This window comes from Alexandromys fortis, unplaced genomic scaffold (assembly GCF_014885135.2).
Source record: "Alexandromys fortis isolate MF-2015 unplaced genomic scaffold, M_Fortis_MF-2015_v1.1 scaffold_127, whole genome shotgun sequence".
Lineage (NCBI taxonomy): Eukaryota > Metazoa > Chordata > Mammalia > Rodentia > Cricetidae > Alexandromys > Alexandromys fortis.
Genome location: NW_026068006.1, coordinates 3859236 through 3879641, shown reverse-complemented (window position 1 = coordinate 3879641; position 20406 = coordinate 3859236). Strand labels below are relative to the sequence as shown.

General features: G+C 42.0%; 1 protein-coding gene across 4 annotated transcripts in view; it reads right to left on the bottom strand.

The window, feature by feature from the left end:
- Inpp4b (inositol polyphosphate-4-phosphatase type II B) overlaps window positions 1–20406 on the bottom strand; it is a 696298-nt gene that overhangs the window by 176378 nt on the left and 499514 nt on the right. For all 4 annotated transcript variants that reach the window (XM_050161508.1, XM_050161511.1, XM_050161509.1 and 1 more), the window contains exons 11-13: window positions 19955–20066; window positions 14075–14147; window positions 632–779 (exon numbers count right to left, since the gene is read on the bottom strand). In XM_050161508.1, the coding sequence (XP_050017465.1) occupies window positions 632–779; window positions 14075–14147; window positions 19955–20066 (333 nt within the window). The remainder of the gene's footprint in view (window positions 1–631; window positions 780–14074; window positions 14148–19954; window positions 20067–20406) is intronic.

The following is a 20406-nucleotide window of genomic DNA, read 5'->3' as shown; positions in this document are numbered from 1 at the left end:
CATAGTCCATAGACAAGGCTACTCTTCCTTAATTCCAATAGGAACAAACAACGAGGAATCCCAAACAGATGAGGTAAAGACATGAGTCAGAGCTTGTGGTATTGGTTTGCTATAAAGCTTCGCATGAGAAATGCAACTCAAGATACAAAATAGTTGGCCAAGCAGTGGTGGCTCATTCCTCTAATCCCAAAACTCAGGAGGCAGAGGCAGGTGAATCTCTGTGAGTTTGAGGCCAGCCTGATCTACAAGAGCTGGGCTGGCCTTCAAGCTCCTGTGATCCTCTGTCTCTGTCTCCCCAGTACTGCAACTACAAATTTGTGCTGCCTGCTTTTGATCCGGCCACTGGGGAGTACATGCAGATTCCATGCTTTCACAGGAAGCACTTGAGCTATCTCCTAACACACATAATTTAAAACTTTGCGTGATCCCTATTGGAAAAGGTAAAACTGAAAGCAAAAACGCAGTTGAGGTCAGCTTTAACATCAGGTGTGTGAGGTCTTGTATGTGTTCATAACTCAGTGTAACCATTCCTCAATTTGTGTGCTTCAAAAACGTAACATACTAAATATTTATGTTATATAACTTTAGCTAAAACCAAAAAGGAGTGTGAGAGATGGTTCATTTCTCTTACCTACACAAGTCTTCTTTTATGTTCAGGGCAATCAGCTCCTTGGGGATATGGAAGGAAAGAACGCTTTCCGACATCTGCTCGCGGATCCGCATCCACTTGTTGTCGGCAGTGGGGAATCTATATAGCTTACACACAGGGTTCCTTAACACTGGCCGGGAAGAAAGAAGGGCAGGAGTTAAATCAAAAGCAAATGGATATCACGAGAAGCTCGGTAAAGAAAATCATCAATTAGGGCAACGTTTCGCTTATCCATTTAATAAGCAAAATCCTGCTTATTGGAATCCATTAGTGAACTTGAATTTTTAAAAATATTTTTTACATCATATTTTGGTGTTAGCATCTGGAACTCATATCTGAAAATTTAATTAGTAAATGCAGCAGTGTTGACTCTTCCCCACCTATTCTTTTCTTTGTCTTTAAATATTTTATAAAACATACACACCTATAAATATAGTTAAAATTATATTTTTATATATTATATATATACTTATATGTACATATATGTAAAATACACTTTGGAGAACGTTTATAAACATTCTCTGATCACTCTTAGCTTTATGTACTCAAGTAAGTAACAATATACATGCTATTTCCTAAATACTTGAAATTCTTTCCAAAGGCCCTACTAGTTAAAATTTTTATATGTCAGAAAGGTTTATTTTTTTGTCCTAAGAGTTATAAAATAAATATTTTACATATCTTTCAACCACACACTTTCCTGTCTTATCAGAAGTAAGTCTTTGGCATTGGGAAAGCATGCTATTTGGAGTAGGTGGCCAGGGTTTAAAGAGTAACTGTGTCATGCAACCCAAGATTCAGGAGCAGAGGGAAAGGTCACATATTAACCTTATACGTGATCTTCTTCGGGAATCCCAAAATCACAACACACTCCCAAATCACACATTTCAGGACAGAATGCTCTTGCACTTCTGTTGGGCGATTACACCCATTGTAACACTTAGACACCAAGGCTTAAATGACAGAACAATGTCAGATGTCACCAGTTTCTATCTAGAGAGAGTCAGCTCCAGTTTACCAATACAGCCAGTTAAGACTATTAGTTGACACCGACGTGAATCTATCAAATTATAAGCAATTCCGAGCATAACACATGGATCAGGTCCCCTCAGTGTAAGATGGACAAGGCCTTACACACCTTAACCGTATCTCATTTGTTGTTTGAGTAAAGATGAAACGCCTTTCCTGAACTTGGAAATGAGAAAATGTACACCCATCCTTCTGTAAGCACCTCAAAGAAAGACTCTCAACAACAGTATCCTTATGCATATATATGTGTGTATATGTATGCATTATGTGTGTATAGAGTGTATGTATAGAGTGTGTGTGTATATATATGTATATATGGAGAGAAGCCTTGATTCTAAATGCCATTCTTTATTTTGGTGCATGTTTATGTATATATGTGAACATGGGATATGTACATGTATTACATGCACATGTGTGGGCACGTGCTCTCAGAGGACAGAGGGACATCAGCCATTGTTTTATCACCCACTGCCTTAGTGGGAGAGAAGCTAAGCTGAGAGGATGCAAGTCCCCACCCATCTTCCTATCTCTTCTCCCGCTGCCCAGTTCTGGAGTTTTCCATGCAGAGACAGGGCTGTATCTGGCCTTGTATGTGAATGCTGGGATCTGACTCAGCTCCCATGCTAGCACAGTGAGCACCGTCATCCACAGGCATAGCTCTAAAGTCTCCCAATGCCTCATTCTCAAGACAGCAAATTCAAGTCTTCTTAGATATTTCTATACCCTGACCAAGAATTAGACAGAAGGTTTATCTTCTACAGAACTGACAAAAGCATGAAGCAGCAGAAGCTTTTAAGGATAATGAGAGAAAATAATTTAACATCTAGGAATAACTTATGCTCAAAAAGATCATATTTTTTACATTTTATGATTATTTTACATTTTATCCACTTGATCACATCACAAAACTTATGAAGAGTTTACTATATTTTTCTAAGAGTTGGAGAAGAGGGGAGGGAGAGGAGGAGAAGAGGAGAGAAGAAGAGGGGAGGGAAGAGGAGAGGGGAGGGGAGGGGGAGAAAAGAAGAGGGGAGGGCAGGGGAAAGGAGGTAAAGAGATGGGAGGAGATGAGAGGTGAGGAGAGGAGTGGAAAAGGGAGGAGATGGGAGGAGAGAGAGGTGGAGACGGAAGGGAGGAGAGGAAGAGAGGGGAGAGGGAGAGGAGAGGGGAGGGATGAGGAGAGGAGAAAAGAGGAAGGAGAGGAGAACAAAGAAAAAGCATGTATTGAATTCAAGAAGATGCCCTCAGGTTAACTTGTATCTGGCAAGAGCTAATCAAGTCACATAAGCTTGCTGAGTTTGGAAACCCAATACTCTTTTTGTGGTAAAACAAAACCTCAATACTTAAAATATCTAAAATATTTCTTACTAATGTATGAAAATATGAATCACTTAGTTATTCTGTAGGCACTCCTTAAACTCCCTTTTCAGAGTTACAAAGCCTCTTTCTGTCTCTCAAAGCACTTATAAGGGTCTTTGGCTATTTCTTGCCCTTTAAAGATTAGTAATTATTTTTTCATGAAATTTAGATTTTGAGTTTTGTCAGAAAACATAAAGCTCTCCGTTGTTTTTGTCAAGCCCCAAACAAGTCCTTCACCTTTTGATTTTTTTGTTTGCTTTTCATTTTAATGATCTCCATGTTTTCTAATATAACCCTGTGTTGTTGAAATTTTTTAAAGCAGAAAACAAGGACAATTTGATTAATGACCAGGAGAGAAACTCTCCTCTGACCACTATGACACAGCACCCACAGACACAGCTGCTGCCTCTGACCACAAGAAACAGCATCCACAGACAGAGCCCAGCTGCTGCCCCTGACCACCATGACACAGCATCTACACAGCACAGAGCTGCTGCCTCTGACCACAAGACACAGCATCCACAGACACAGCTGCTGCCTCTGACCACTGTGACACAGCATCCACACAGCACACAGCTGCTGCCCCTGACCACAAGACACAGCATCCACAGACACAGCTGCTGCCCCTGACCATAAGACACAGCATCCACAGACACAGCTGCTGCCTCTGACCACCATGACACAGCATCCACACAGCACAGAGCTGCTGCCCCTGACCACAAGACACAGCATCCACAGACACAGCTGCTGCCTCTGACCACTGTGACACAGCATCCACACAGCACACAGCTGCTGCCCCTGACCACAAGACACAGCATCCACAGACACAGCTGCTGCCTCTGACCACTGTGACACAGCATCCACACAGCACACAGCTGCTGCCCCTGACCACAAGACACAGCATCCACAGACACAGCTGCTGCCTCTGACCACTGTGACACAGCATCCACAGACACAGCTGCTGCCCCTGACCACAAGACACAGCATCCACAGACAGAGCAGAGCTGCTGCTGGTCTTGGAGGAAATTGAGAAGAATGCCAGTAAAGTACACACACACATGCATGCACACATACACACACACACACACAAACACATGCATGCACACACACACACAAACACATGCATGCACACATGCACACACAAACACATGCATGCACACATACACACACAAACACATGCATGCACACATACACACACAAACACATGCATGCACATATACACAAACACACACACAAACACATATACACATACAACACATACACAAAAATGTACATAACACACACACAGCAATACACATCCACACAAATACATAACACACTCACACACAAAGACATACACACAAACACATGTACAGCGCACACATACAACACACACAGTCACACACTTCTGGTAAGTTAATCACGAAAGAAAACCACTCCATGAATATTTCCTATGTAGCTTTTACATTATAGATGCTGATATTCGAGTACCAAACTGAATATGTCTGTCAGTCTCAGAGTAACTATGGGATGTGCTGTTTTGCCTCTGAAATGACTCTTAAAATCTGTGTGTTAAAGGCTCAGCTGCCAGTCTTAGCTCTGAGGAGGAATGGCGGCAGAACCATTGGCGGTACCTCCTAGAAACAACAGACCTCACTCCCTCACTCTCTCTGCTTTCAGCTACAATGAGGAGACCTGCCTTGCTCTATCACATACTCCTTGCTACCATGTCTGCCTTGCCACAGGCACGATGGCACTGAAACCACCTGGCCGTGCCACAATAAACCTCTGTGCCAGAGACTCAGGGATTTGTCACAGTGAGGGAAAGCTGGCTGATGGGATCCTCTTCGAAACTCAATTTAGTTCACCAGGTTTCCTTTATGAACTGGGTCCCAGGCAAGGATACTTCTTCTGTATCATAAAATACCATAGAATGAAGCGTGTGTTTAAAAATGAAAAAAAAAAAATATGGCCTGATCTTTAACCATCATGAAAATACTCTGGGCAATTGAAAAAAAAATACAGATAAGATTATCTCAACTCGAGCTTTTGCTGTGCCAATAATGGCAGGGTTTCACATCCTCACATAAAAGAGAGCTGTCAGAATCATGCATCAAACACTGAGTAATAGACCCCAATGCCGAGTGTGTCTGCCAACTCCTTTTCCAGCCAATCCACACATACACACACTCCAGCTGTGTAAGTGAATGTGTGACTGAGACCTTGAACTCTGAAGCTACATTATGCCTCTTGTTTAGTCTTTTCTGACTGTGCAACTGGCTTACTGCCTTAATAATAGCTGTGCAGAATATTACTAACAGCTCAAAGATTTATTTATTTTTGTCTCTATGTGTGAATGTGCTTGTCTGTGTGTTGCAGATTATTTAACAATGCAAATATATGTTGCATTTGTTTATGTTGCACAATACTTGTTTAACTGTGTAAAGATGTGTTGCTCTTTACCTTGCCTGAAGCACCAGATAGGTCTAATAAATAGCTAAATGGCCAATAGAAAAGGAGGAAGTATAAGCAGGACTTCCAGGAAGGGAGAATAAATAGGAGAGGGAATCTAGACTCAAAGGAGAAAGAGAAGAAAGAAAAGAGACACTCAGGAGATGCCAGGGCCAGCCAGCCAGACACAGAAGAAGCAGAAGAGCAGAATATACAGAATGAGAGAAAAGTAGAAAGCCCCAAAACAAAATGTAGATGAAGAGAAACAGGTTAAATTTGCAGGGAGCCAGTAGTACAGCCACCATTACAAGATGGCACCTGGCTCCTGCAGGGCTGGAGTAAACAACTCCATATAAGGTCTTAGCCAGAATCACTAACTCGAGCATGCTCACTGCAAGGAGCCAGCTTTTGCAGCCGCCATTACAAGATGGCGCCGGGGCCCCTGCAGGCTTGGGATAAACAACTCCATATAAGGTCATAGCCAGTACCACCATCTCGGGCATGCTCAGTGTCCTCAGTGTGCCAGACCTATCAGGGAGCTTGGAGTGGCTGCTGAGACACTTTGACCAATAGGAGGCCTGCACGTACCCCTAGTTCCCTATATAAGCAGCTGCAGCTCAGAGCTCAGGGCCCCTTGCTTCCTGCTCTCCCTTCAACCAAGAGGCTCCAATAAAGCGTGATTTGGGAAGAATCCTCGTCTGGTGGCTGTTCTTTCCTGCTGGTCAGGGAGTGCACCGCATAAGTTAAGTTATAAAAATGAGTGGGACAGACCTAAGCCTAGGCCAATCGTTCATATTTAACGTCTCTGTGTCTTTATTTGGGAGCTGGTTGGTGGCCCAAGGAAAATTCCAAGAACGTATGTGTTTATATGCATCATGTGGATGCAGGCACGTGTGGAGGCTGGAACTGGAGTTTTGAGAGGTTGTGAGATATCTGATGTGGGTGCTGGGAACCAAATCCAGGTTCTCTGCAAGCTAAATACTGCGCTGTCTCTCCAGCCCCACGTGAGTCACTTTTAAAGACTGCCCATGTACATTTCCATTCCCATATTTATTATGCTTTTTCCAAAGCAAAGGTTAAAACTACCATATGACAGGTCTACAGAGAGAAAAACTCTTGAGATGTTTTGCATCGTGCCAGGGTTTTATGATAACTTAATGAGTCTTGTTCTAAACTGGTCCAGATTTCAACTGATGCATTATCCTCTTGAGGTCCAGCCCCAGGCAAACACAAGAGCAGAGAGAAAATGGAAGACTTCTGTCATTTTAGCGTCTCCATTCGGGTGCCTGTGCCATTGCTCCCAGACTCTGTAAGAGCAATGTGCTAAAAGGTGGCATGCCAACTGCTTTCCACGGAATTCATCAATTATAGAAGCCAAGCTCTGACGATCCTGAATAATTCAAAGATGCCAAGAAAATGTTCAACAAAACCAAGACAGATAACACGTAAAAGCCCTCTGTTCCAGCAACCTGGGATCAAAAGACAAATCAGAATCACCAGGAATGCTCCCTCCTGTCTGTGTCTGGACATAAAGAAATACGAGGGGTTATCAATGGGCCAACTGGAGTAGGGAAATGTGACCTGGGGCCAGAGGATTGCCAGAAAACACTATGACTTATTTTATCATGTTCTCTTATATACTTCTCCAGAGGAAGTACATCTCTGCTCATCTTGACTCCCCACTGACTACCAGGAGGAGGTAAAACAATTTACTTAAATAGGAACTGACGTCATTGATTTAAGATCTTCCACAATGATGATTTTAATGGACCGTGGAACCTTCGAGGGAATCCGTTTATTCTATACTTTCAATTATACAGTGTTTAATTGTCTAATTTTACAGCTGATTGTACAGATGCTGCTTCGTCCCTAAGTGCTGAACTCCATCATTAAGAGTATGTCCTGGTAATTCAGTTCTATGCCGATGCCTCTCTCAATGGTGCTCACCATTTTCTTAGACTTACACACATCTGAAATGGTTCTCAAGAACTGGACAATCTAAACAGAAATAACAGATACTCTGACAGGAAGAGGAAATAAGAAAACCACGAGAGTGCAAAAAGCAGGGAGGGAGATGGCTCTGTGAAAGGCAACACGTGTGATATGAATCGTTCACAGATTCTCCTCCCAGGGCTGGAGATGAATCTATGACTAAGAATGATTAGTATTCTGCCAGAGGGCCTGAGTACAGTTCCTTGTACCCAGGTTGGATGGCTCACAGCTGCCTGTAACCCCAACTCTAGGAAATCCAATGCTTCTGTCACCCACACCAAGGGCACATACCCAAGCACAGGTACATGCATATGGACATAATTTTATATTTAATGATAGAAATAAGATCCCAAGAAATTTGTAGTGACATTTCTCTAGATAAGTTAAGGAATCTAAATGTGTTGCCATCATTCAATACCAAGAAAATGCCACATAGAAATAGGTTTTCAGCTGAATTAGAAAACATTGCTTCTCTCATCCAACCAGACCCACAGACTCTTGGTCTTCCCATTGTTGATTTAGGACCAAGAACAATGGAAAATTATAACAGATATCCTGATGAAGAATAAACAAAATAAATGTCTCGAGGATGACACTAGAATTCAGTCTACAGAATTTGGATTTAGACTTTGGGTAGTCAGAGAAGGGGTATGCTCAGCCCTGTCCATTCTGTGACGGTCAGGGCAGGATGTAACTGGAAGAACTCAGGCAGATCCCATTTCATGCGGAGGAAGTAGTCACATACTAGCACACCTCTGGTCAAAGCATTTGATATGCCTCAAAGAGTCGCCTCTTCCCTGCCTACCACCTTTCTACCAACCTCAGTTAGACTAGAACACCAAGAGCTAAGACCTGAGAAGGTTTCTTCAGCCTCTCTACTGTTTCTGTCCAACAGACATCTTGTTTGTACTGCACCTGTTCTGTGGGTCTTAGTACACAGCTGTGCTGCTGGTTTAGATGTAATAAAGTCTCCTAAAGGTCCTTGGGGAAAATGCATGGCTATCAGCTGGTGCTAATAGGAGATCATAGAAAACTGAAGAAATGAGGCCTCATGGAAGGTCATGAAGCCACTGAAGACTGGTGACAATCGCTCTGAAGGAGATGGGAAACTCCAGTTTATGGTCTCTTTCCCTTCTTATCCTATTCTTTCTTGACTCCCTTTGCTCCATGGCATGCTCCCAACATGACCAGTCAGTAAATTCAGAGACTGAGCACAAATGGCATCACTTGATCACAGCCTCCGAACCTGTGAGCCAAAGTAACTTTTCTCTGAAAAATATCAAGATTTGGTCAGCGTCCTGGAAGGCATGCAATCCACTTTGTGAACGGGAGCCATTTTTGGAGGATGGTGAGACATGAACAGATTTTGGGTTTCCTCCCTTCATCTGCTGCAGTCTTCTGGGCTCATTCCACAGAAACGCAACTCACATGTTCCCACCCTTGCTTTTCCCAGGAGGAGAGGGGAAGCAGCACCAGCCACTGTGTGGTCTGAGACCGGAAGGCAAGAGGAAAGGACAAAGCCAAAGTCCTTCCTTATTAAAGCAAAGGTCCTCTGAGTGGTAGGAAGAGTGACTGCAGCTGCGTGCTCTGCATATCTTTCCAGCAAAGTCTCCCCCTCAGACAACGACATCTTCCTGCACTGACTATCTTAGTCTACCTGAGGCAGGTAAGAGAGGGGACAAACAGAGCCCAGGCTTGAGGTGTAAATGGCATCTCAAAGATGGCACCGCTGATTAGAGGAAATTTAGCCTTCCACCTTTAGCTGATTAACCTAAGTATATTAGCACAGACTCAATGAAAAGAGCTGGAAAGTCCCCACAGGCAAGGCGCATTGATTACATTAGATTGTCAAAACCAACATAGGACAGAGACACCTGGCAAGAGGCAAGAAGAGCCCGTGGAAGAAGGAAAGGATGTCTTGGAGAGAAGTGGGGGCCAGCGGGAAGGCCTAGGCAAGAAGGGGCAACGGAGGCTGAAGATGAGCAAGATACAAGATGTGGGTGAGAGAGGATGCCGTAGAGAAAGCCATTGTTTTATAAACTAATTAAACGATGAAGAAATCAAAGGAATTAGGAACAGAATTTTAAATAGCCCTAAATTTTAAAATTACAGAGTAATAATCACACAGGTGCAGATTATTTAAACTAGTATTTGTACTTTAATAAATCAAGTTTGCCTGAAGATCAGAAAGTAAAACAGCCACACTAATCAGTCTTACAGACCAGGCAGCAATGACACACACCTTTAACCCCAGTAGCCACACTAGTTTGCCAGAACTAGAACCAGGTGGTAGTGCTACATGCCCTTAATCCCAGAACTAGAGAGGATTATATAGGAGGAGACAGCTCTCAAACACAGTCTCATTCTGAGATTCCTGGAGGCATGATTGCCATTTCAGACTGATGTTGAGGTAAAAGCCAATGGCTGGCTGTTTTGCTTTTCTGAACTTCAGGTTGAACCCCAATTTCTGTCTCTGAGATTTTATTCATCGTTCTTCACTAGATGAAAACAAATGAAAAGAAATAGCACTGAAGAGCTGATCTGATATCTGGAGGGAAGCCATGAGCACCTAGAATGAACAGGGTGGATATTTTTATAGTCGTAAGGTATTCTGAATCATGGATCTGGTGCTAGTGGAAAGAATACTATCTCCATGTTTAATTTAGTTGTGTGTTTCTGTGAATGAAATTAAATCCTAAGGCAACATGTAAAATAGAAAAATGATGCATGTGGAATCTGCCTATAACTGTAGCATATGGGGTGGGGCAGAGGCAGCATTGTGAGTCCTGGGATAGCCTGAGCTACAGAGCAAGGCATTGTCAAATATGCGCACACGCACACGCACACATATAAACACATGAGTTTCACAGTGACTTTTAAGGAAAACAAATTCTATCATTCAAAATTTAAATGCAGTTATCTGTTATCTAGCAAGAACATGCATCATTGGTCATTTGATAAGGTGTTTTCAATTTTCTATGGTGTTCCGGTCCACGAGAGTCTTATGCGTTTAAGGGCAAATAATACATGGCTGATTCAAGTGCTCTGTCTGTACCTGCTCTCAGCACTTCTGAACTCCTTGCCGCTCTAGGCACCTTCTGTTTCCATGTGTGCCCATCGCTGGCTAATGACCATTCTTGTCACAAGAAAGCTAGTCTCGGATGCCTTGTGTATAAACAGAGCATCATTGAGAAGGCATGCAAAGATATCAATGCCCTCCATTCTGGAGCTTGAAGGTCATTACCAAAGAAGCTGAAAAAATAAAAGTTTCTGTCTTTCTCTTCATCCCCGCCCCCTCTTCCCTCTCTCTCCTTCTCTGGTTTGGGTCACCGTTAAATAATAAATCATGTAGAAGGATTGGCAGTTTTGTCTGGCTCACTTGAAATCTCAAAGTTGTGCATACATCAAGACTGAAAACATACTTAATAAGCAAATTTTATTTTACCAGTAAATTTTTGGTCTGATTCTACAAGATGGAAGATTTTTATTATGTCAGTAGAGAATCTCTTATTAAGCAGTGTGAAATTCAATTTGCCAGGTTTAAGAGTCCTATGTTTGCTAATGTATGCAATACATTCTAAAATGGAAAGTCGGAAGCAGTGTATCCGTTGGAGCTGACAATCTGCATCACCTACAATGTAAGAGGAGAAAGTGGCCTATGCTATTTTGTGAAGAAAGAAGTGGATATAATGGGCTTGTTTTGAAGAAAGGTTGTGGTTCATCTTTGAATCAAAAAGAACTAATAAATTCCCTAAACAGAAATGTAGGCTGTTTGTATTTGTGAATGACAGTGGCACATTCCCTATATCTGTTTACATTCAACTTATAATCTTAGAAATTACCACTGTTTGATACATATGACCCCAGCCCAGAATACGAAGGGCATTGATATCCAAACATACAGTATGACCATTGTCTTTAAAGGACAAAGGCTAATTTCATGACTCAGTAAACAGTGATGTATCCAAGGAAGATGCTATATCAAGACCAATGATTGCTGACAGCCACAAACTCATAAAAGGGTCATGAGCCAGTCTGATTTAACATCCTAATAAAAAGACTCAGAGAGTAAGTTACTCTTCAGAGATATAAAATATGTGTACATATTTGATAATTATTATAGAGAGAATCTTCTCAAAAAAAACCTAAAAGCTTTTGGATGTAAATGAGAATTTCTAGAAAATAATTACAGTGCATTAGGAGTTTGTATGTGACTCCACAAGAAAGGACATACTATGAAGTGCTTATGGAATTTTTTTTTTTTTTTTTTTTTTTTTTGGTTTTTTGGCTTTTCGAGACAGGGTTTCTCTGTGGCTTTGGAGCCTGTCCTGGAACTAGCTCTGTAGACCAGGCTGGTCTCGAACTCACAGAGATCCGCCTGCCTCTGCCTCCCGAGTGCTTGGATTAAAGGCGTGCGCCACCACTACCCGGCCTCATGAAATGTTTTGAAAAAGATGGGAAAATTTCAAAATCAAAACTGTGCTTGCTGCATCAATTCAAACAGTAAAGTGTCAAAAAGAAGCCAGCTCTGGAGAGCGGGCTCAGGGGGGTCCCCTGCTGCTGCACAGGCCTGTGGGCATGGGGTTCAGTCCCCAGCTCCCGTGTCAAGCACTGAGAGTCGCTGCATGCACCTCCAGCCTCAGCATGGTGGAGAAGCTTGTAGCTTACAGGACAGACTGACTCCAAGAATCCTAGAGCAACCAGTCTAGAAGAAACTGTGAGCTCTGGGTTGGGGTCAAACCTTGTTTCAAAAAAATAAGGTGAAGAGCGATTGAGAAAGCCACCCACAGCCCACCTCTGTCCTAGAAACATGCATGCAGAGGTGGGCTGTGGGTCACTCATGAAGTTACACACAACAAAGCAGAACAAGATTTCACAGGGGAAGCCCAGCATTGCTCAGGAGAATTTGGTCATTGACATGAAAAGGCTGAAAGCCAGTTAGAGCCACCTTGATGCTTGGCACCAGTTCTGGGAGCTTGAGTGTGCTCTTACCTTAAAAAGGCAATTGTCTTCCAACACTACAGGAACCTTTCTGCTATTCAGAGGCAGAGAGGCAAAGGAGGTGCGTGTATTATGTAAGTAGACAGGAAAGCCCACCTAGTGTTTGCAGGCCACCTTACCAGCTATACTTCTTTGAGTTCCAAGTTCTCTGACCCAACTCCCCATTCCCTAAAATTAAATTTAACTTCTTACTACTATTCTGCCTAAAAAAAAATAAAAAATAAAAATCAGACACACAATAGGGAGGTTAAATTAAAGCTGTTGCCCAGAGGCTAAAGGGTGGGGATGTTTAGCCCATAGGCGGTGGGGCTGTTTGGTATGGTTATGGAGTCTGACAGGAGGAAGCACATGGCTATGGATGGGGTTTGTGGCATACAGCCCCGCTCTGCTTCCTGTTTGGGTTAAAGATGTGATCTCTCAGCTTCCTGCTCAAGCCACCATACTGCTTCTTGCTGTCATGCCACCGCACTATGAGGGACTCTTCCCTCTCTGGAACCACAAGTACCCACAAAATGTTTCCTTAGGTTGCTTCTGATTATATTTTAACATAACAACTGAAAGGAACCAATTACATGTTTCCAACTTTATTGTATCAATTACATAATTATAATATGAAATCATATCAGAGCTTCACAAACATGATAGCTGCTGTGGCTTCTGGAATCTGTTTTCTCAGACAGCTAAGGTACTTGAAGATCTTTTTTAGTGACCTATTAACTTCTCCTTGAGCTTTCTCTGCTGCCCTCAGATCCCCAGATTCCAAACACACACACACACACACACACACACATACACACACACTCAACTTTGCAACACAGACAAGCTTGGAAAAGGATAAGAACTTTAGGCAAACAGTTTTTGTTTTTTTACAATAGACAAAAGAGTTTCCTGAATTGTGAATGACATCTCTAGAGATATAAGTGGAAGACTGTGGTATGATATTCTCTCCCACTCAGTAGGGACTCCATAGTTCACACCACACTGCCAAGTTCCATAGAATACATTAATGCAAAACCTAGAGAATGCTAATGGCTCCCTTTGTCTAAAGAATAAAATTCCCACAGGGGAATGTAAGCAGGTTCATGCCAAAGCTGCTGAGTTTAGATAGATAAATATAGAGAAGGAAAGACGGGGGCACGTAGGCCAAAGTCATGAGTAAGGTTTTTTTTTTTTTTTTTTTTTTTTTTTTTTTTTTTTTAATCTTCACAACACACTTCTTATCTAAAGTCTAAGACTTAGTTTGGGTTTTTTTTAAATTTAAAAACTCTAACTTTAGAACACAGACTCAATTGGCCTCATTCTTCCTAATGTAAGGTAACTAAAAAGAAGCTGTTGACGTCTTATATCCTGCACATTCTTTGAGGTTGACTGGATTAGGACATTTAGAACTATATTCAGAACTGAGTGGAAGGTCACCCCCCCAAACCTATCACCTACATGAAAATAGAAAATTAATAATCCGTTACATTTTTCTCCATCAAGCATAGAGTAAACAGAGTACTCAGGAGGGCCTCTGAGAGGATGCTGTCCAAGTTTAATACCAAGGATTTCATAGAAAATTAAAATTTATGTTCATATAGCATTAACACAAGTTTCCAAAGTTGAGTTACATACCTGCATTTAATAAAGGTGAGTTGTCCTTCCCGCTCCCACTTTCTGCGGCTGTACATTCATACGCTAGTGCACACTAGGAATAATGGGGAAAAAATGTAATCACACTTTAAAATAATGAAATGAGAGACTAAATGATTTACTTTTGTTTGCAACAACATGAAGCTCTGCATGTGGTTTCAAGAGTTTTAAACGAGCTATCTGTTTCTAACTTCATCTTGAATGTATTGTTTGCTTAAGCTGTGACCATTTACTCATGTTTATATGTAATACATATAAACTGTGTAATTACAGAGTACACTTTATTTCTGGTTAAATGGCACTTGAGGAATAACTAAAAAGAAAGTGACTGTCCTTCAAGTACAAAAATAAAATTTACATCCTTAGGAAAGTGAGCCAAGGACCCAAATATTTATATTCCCATCACATTGGTGAATTTCAGCATACGAACTCCTATATTTCAAGTAAAGAAAACATGAAATAAAAGTATATTGAATAATCTCATTTCTAGGTCAAACATATTCTTTGTCTCTAACAAAACAGTGCAAACCCTTTCTCATAAAATAAGAGGTGCGTTACAAGTAACCTGACGTGCAAAGCTAGTGATTAAGAGTTCATAAGATCTGAGGCTAAGGATTTCCTGGTTAGAGGAGAAGAAGGAACTGAAGAGGACATGTCCTCAGTGATCAAGCCATAGCAGGAGTCAGGGTCTCAAACAGTTCCTCATTTGTCTTCCTATGAAGCTGTAACTGACAGAAGAAACGAAATTCTCCTATCCCCAGTGGGCTGATGAGGGACTAATTTTCCTTCTTCTACCAAAGAGGAGAATTTTCACAGCAAGCACATCAGATATTAATAGTTAATATAAACAAAATAAAATAAACAGAAGGCCTAGAATGTTCTTTCACTGTGAGAGTCTTAGGGAAACTGTAATCTATCTGTAGGTCCTGCTAGGCTCTTCAGGGAAGAGTCTACAGCCTCAGATACCCGTCCCCAAGGGGGTGACCTAAAATTCCTTAGGCTATTTCCTGTCTGATCTCATATTATCTTCTTACCCTCATTTTTGCCCCTTATTCCTTTTCCCAGGGATGGTCTCTCCTAGAAGCTCAGACAAGGAACCCTCATGAAAAAGAAGTATACATATTCCTGGGACAGTTTTGAAGAGGAAGACAGACAATGTATGTCTTTATTAATGACTCTGAAATCTGTCTACTATATGTGCCTTGACTGTGACATTCAGTTACACTATGCAATAAGCTTGTTAATATGGTTTTGCCATTTCTGTATTGAGTTCCATCTATACAGATAAGTTACTATGAATTTTAGTCTTTTAAATGCTTCTTCTGACCAGCTACATGTCACTTGTGGTCATCTTCCTTTCTCATAGCAAGGCGGGGAAGGTACTCCTGATATAACCGGAGAAAGTTGCAGTGAGACTTGGGTCTACTTAAGGCTCATTTCTCCTGTTTCCAGTATGTCCTCATCTCATCTCCGTCTACACAAAGCTGTTAAATGACCGTTTAGGAACACAGCGATCATCATCTCAGCATGGAGTGCCTATTGGCTGAAGTCAGATCTCACTGCCTCAGACTGGGGTGGAGACACTTTCCTAGTTTGTGTGTCACAGCTGTCCATGAAATCATTAGGTACAGCTTTGAGATATCGTCTTTTGAAGAAGAGCATGGACAACAGAATGCAGCGTAATGATCTATCTGGAACCTTTTACACAAAATCCTGAATTCACAGAGATCAGCCTGCTCTTCTGAGATACTACTATTCTCCATGGAGGCAGCGCTGGCTCTTTGTAGTCAAAGACCACTTTATGCTTGATGCCTCATAGAAGATCCTCATCTGTGCAGACGACACACAGAAATGGGATCTTCCCACTCCACGTGGCCCATCCACACTGCAAATCAGAGGGTATCATATCAACTCAATAGCCCTGTAATTTCGAACAACTATTCTGTTTGCTGGAGAGTTAGATCCATGACAAAAAAAAAAAAATCAGACAACACCCCACACAACTGATTAAATCAACTAATATTGCTCACCAGATATCAAGTTACCAAATTGGCTAGCATACTGATTTTAGGTTTATATACTCTAGAACTGTAACAAAATAAGAGTCTTTTTTTGAAGTCACTTAGACCATGCATTTTGTTATGGAATTCTAAACTAGCTATCGCAAGAGACAGCCTTTAGTAGGTTTCAATCTACATGACACACATGCCACTTCTTGACCTCACTGTAGAAGTTCTACTTTCCTCCTCCCAATCCATGGAATTTTATTATCTGATTTCTTTCTCCTCTCTCTCTCGTGTGTGCAAACATGTGTGTACAAACATCCATGTGCACACTGTGAAAGATGCCAGAACTTTGAGTGTTTCCCTCAACCACTCTCCATTTTAGTGTCTTGAGAGGCTGTCTCTCACTGAACAGGAAGCTCGCCATTTTGGCCAAGATGGCTGGTCAGCAAGCTGTCAGGATCAATCTGTCTATACCCTAGGCCCACAGTGCTGGAGTTCCAGGTAGTCACGGCCAAGCTCAACTTGTTAATAGGTGCTGGGTCTCAAATGCTTGTTTGGCTAGTGCTGTTATCAGCTGAGCCATCTTCCCAACCATTCGAAACCATGTGGACTCTAAAAATGTTCACTGTTTCAGTGGATGAACTTCTTTATCAGTCATCAGTCATTGACATCTCATAGCTCTAGTGACAGACACTGGCCCACACTTCATGACAATTTTGAGTGGGAAGATCTACAGAGAGATTTATCCTTCTGCTATTCTGAAAAGATGTCATAAAGCACTGAAATAAAGCTATTTTCATGATATTTATATGATTATTGTATATATGAGAATTTAATATATATTTACCACTTAATCGTAAATTTTCTTAGGAATTGCAGAGGAGTATAAATCATTTTATAAAGAGAAAACTGCAAAAAGTTAAGATTTGTTGAAAGTCCAAATGAGACAAAGTTTATGCCAACGATGTTTGGCATGTTTACCTGTCTTGTTAACTTCTGACACTCACAGTATGTTCTGAGACTATCAATGTCAATCAAAGAAAAGTTTCATCTGTGATGAATCCACATTGCTAGCCCATTAAAATTTGTGTGCTACTCTGGTGGGGTACCTCCCAGGTAGCAAGTTCTACGTTTCCGAGAAGACCATCCCTCAGGCTTTTACACATCGTTGTCATAATGAGCTACAGTGCAGGGCAGGTGAACAGTGAGGAGAACACAGAGGGGGCTCAAGGCAGACCCAGTATCCTTCCATTTACAGCATCATCACAGCAGCTAACTGGAATCCGGGGTGGGTGAGCTAAGAGAGGGGGATATGTTACAAGCCATTTCCCCCCTAAAAATCATTACAGGAACCATCACCCTGGGGAGTCTGCAGGGAACCTCACACCCATAATTATGTTCTATTGAGAGAACCTGCCCCACACCCAATTAACTTATCTGTTAGCAGAACGCGCCTCACATTCCAGCTATCCAGGGAATCAGGTGTGGCAACTTGTGACTTCTTGGCCTACCTGTCCGAATGTAACCTGGCCTACATGACCTGGAACACGCGGCAAGAGTCCAGTTTCCCTACCCTTCAGGGGCTATATAAACAGCAACCATGATCCTAATAAGGGGGGCTTTGACAAATCTGCTTGGCCTCATTCTTCTGTCCTAGCCCATTCCCTTCCAGGTAGCGCCCCTCCGAGACCCTGGAATAACTGATTGCAGGGTGGGTTACAAACCCCTAGACTGAGTAACCCACCAACGCAATCGACACAGATGTGTCCTGGGTCACACTGATCCCTCAGGTCACACTGCTTTGTTCAGGAAACAGCCTGGTGTCAAGCAGCAGGTGAGTTGAGAAAACAGTCAGTGTGGAGAGCTCCAGAGAAAGCAGAATCAGCAGCTAACCTCTGAAGTGGGAGCTGATGCTACGGCAGCTGGGGGCCTGATATGTTGCTCCAGGTTTAGGCAGCCTGTCTGCATACTTCAGCACCTGGTGCCCAGTATAGAATTCAAATTGTCTTCTGTTCAACTTAATGTAAGAACGTGTGTGATGGTGGCAAAGATGAGCATTATGTGGCATGCTCTAGGGAACACGGTTGGAGTGGAAGGACCAAGGCCCAGACCAGACATCTCATATGCACAAACTACAGATCTGCTGCAGAAATCATCATGGCCCACCTGTCATAGGAGCCTTGGGATATGTCACAGTGTGTGATAACATTCCTGGAAGATGCAAGAGAAGAGAATAAGGTTTGGGGAAGAAGAAATATCAGCTCATTCAGGGAAAAGAGAAACATTTTTTTTAAAGACAGTCTTAGATACTGTTGTTTTAAAAAGAAAGATGTTTTGTAAATGTTAAGTAAATATAATCCCCCAAGTAGATATTTCCCAAGGCTTAAATGTCAAGCATATTCCATGCTGGCTAATCTTGGTTGTCAGCTTGACTACAAACGGAACCAACAGAAACACAAGCTGCTGGGCACTCCTGTGACAGTGTTTCTCAGGAAGATTATCTGAAGCAGGAAAATCCATCCTGAATGTTGGCTGTTCCTCCTGGTGGCAGCCCAGAGAAAGGGACACTGAAGAAGAAGCATGGCTTTTTGCCTAAAAGTTTTTACTCTTGTTGGCAATTTTATCCGTCCTGTTGCTGTGGCATTTTTTTCCCTCAACTTCTTTGGCATGCCGACATGAATGAAGACCAAGAGGTCTCCAGGAATCCTTCAGGCCTCTGGCACCAGGTCAGGACCACAGAGGTAACCAGCCTCACGGACTGAACAACTACTGAATTCTTCACCTCTCCAGTGTGAGGCAGCCATTGTTGGCCTACCTGGACCATGCCCTTCATATAACACACACACACACACACACATTCTACCAGTGTCAGCTCTGTTCTTTATAAACCCTGACTAATTCCAAGTTAAGGAGCAACAAACTAGAAAAAAAGTCACAAGTCACAACAGACTTTATGCTTTAAAATGTTCATTTAAGACAAAGTATAAGTCATAGTAAAATTATTGTAATTAAAATTAGAACATAAAATAAACATAACATACATGAAACATAACATGAAATAGTAAATGTTCTATTAAACTCTGGAAGTCTTTTTAAAGCCTGAACTGTGCACCTCAATTGCTTTAATACAATAAAAATTGCATTCGAAAGAAAAATATTTAGGCTGATATTTATATTGTCTGTTGTTATTGCTGTTGTTCTAGAAAAGGGAAAAGACAGAGAAAGGCCTGTACAGACATTCCTTGGGCTTGAGCTTCAAAAACACTGTTTTACTTTATTTATTACATTGCTAACATTGTCATCTGGAGGATGACATACATCTGCTTTTTTCTGCTCTCTTTCTCTCTTTCTTTTTTTCCCTCTCTTTCCCTCTCCTTCACCCTCTGTCTCCCCTCCATGCAATTTTATAAAATACAAAGTTCTTGTTCAATATGCTCTCCTTCATATAAAATTCAAATTAGAGGTATGCCTCTTTCCAAATACGTCTTTGGGAATAAAGAGCAGGCTACACTTGGCTGTCACCTTCCCAGAATCCTCCCTATGCCTCCTGCAGGGTAATCATGGCAAAATGCAACAACGATCTCCACTTTTGTTCCCACTGAGAAGAGATGATATCAACATGGGGGCCGGCAGGGAAGAGAAAGGTGTTCTGAAAGGCACAGCTCTGTGCAGCTCCGGGTAAATAGCACTCTGCTTCAGAGGAAATGCGCATATCCTGCTTCGACTCCAGAGATGATTTCTCATTTAGCTTTTGAATAATGAGATTTCAAAGCCCACAGGGTGTTGGCAACACAGGCTTCTGGCCAAGCTTATCATTTCTAATTTAATCTGCGCAGCAAGCTGCCTGCAATCCTACCTTTTGTCCCTGCACATCTGTTGTGATGTGGTCGGTATCCCCATCCTCAATCTCCCCCATCTTCACGAGGCTGACTTCTATGGTGCCAACTGCTTTTCCACCATCTGAGGTTCTGCAAGAGAAAAATCAATGAAGCACTAAGGTAAGTATCTTCTCTCTTATAAGAAATCCAGAAAGCAATAGCTTCTTAAAACAGGGGATTGATACAGTTTAAACAGATCTGGTCCATGCACAGCAAATCACATTGCTAGCACTGTGTCATTTCCCTGAATTCATGATGTAGGACTACAAATTGCAATGTGAAGATGATCCCCCCCCCCCCACAAAAGGCTCTAAATGGTACCCCAGAGGAAAGAGTGTGATGCAAGAGATCAACACCCTACACCATATCATAAACCCTGGGCTATAATTGTGAATCTCTACAGCAGCCCAAGCTCTTGCCCCTCCATCTC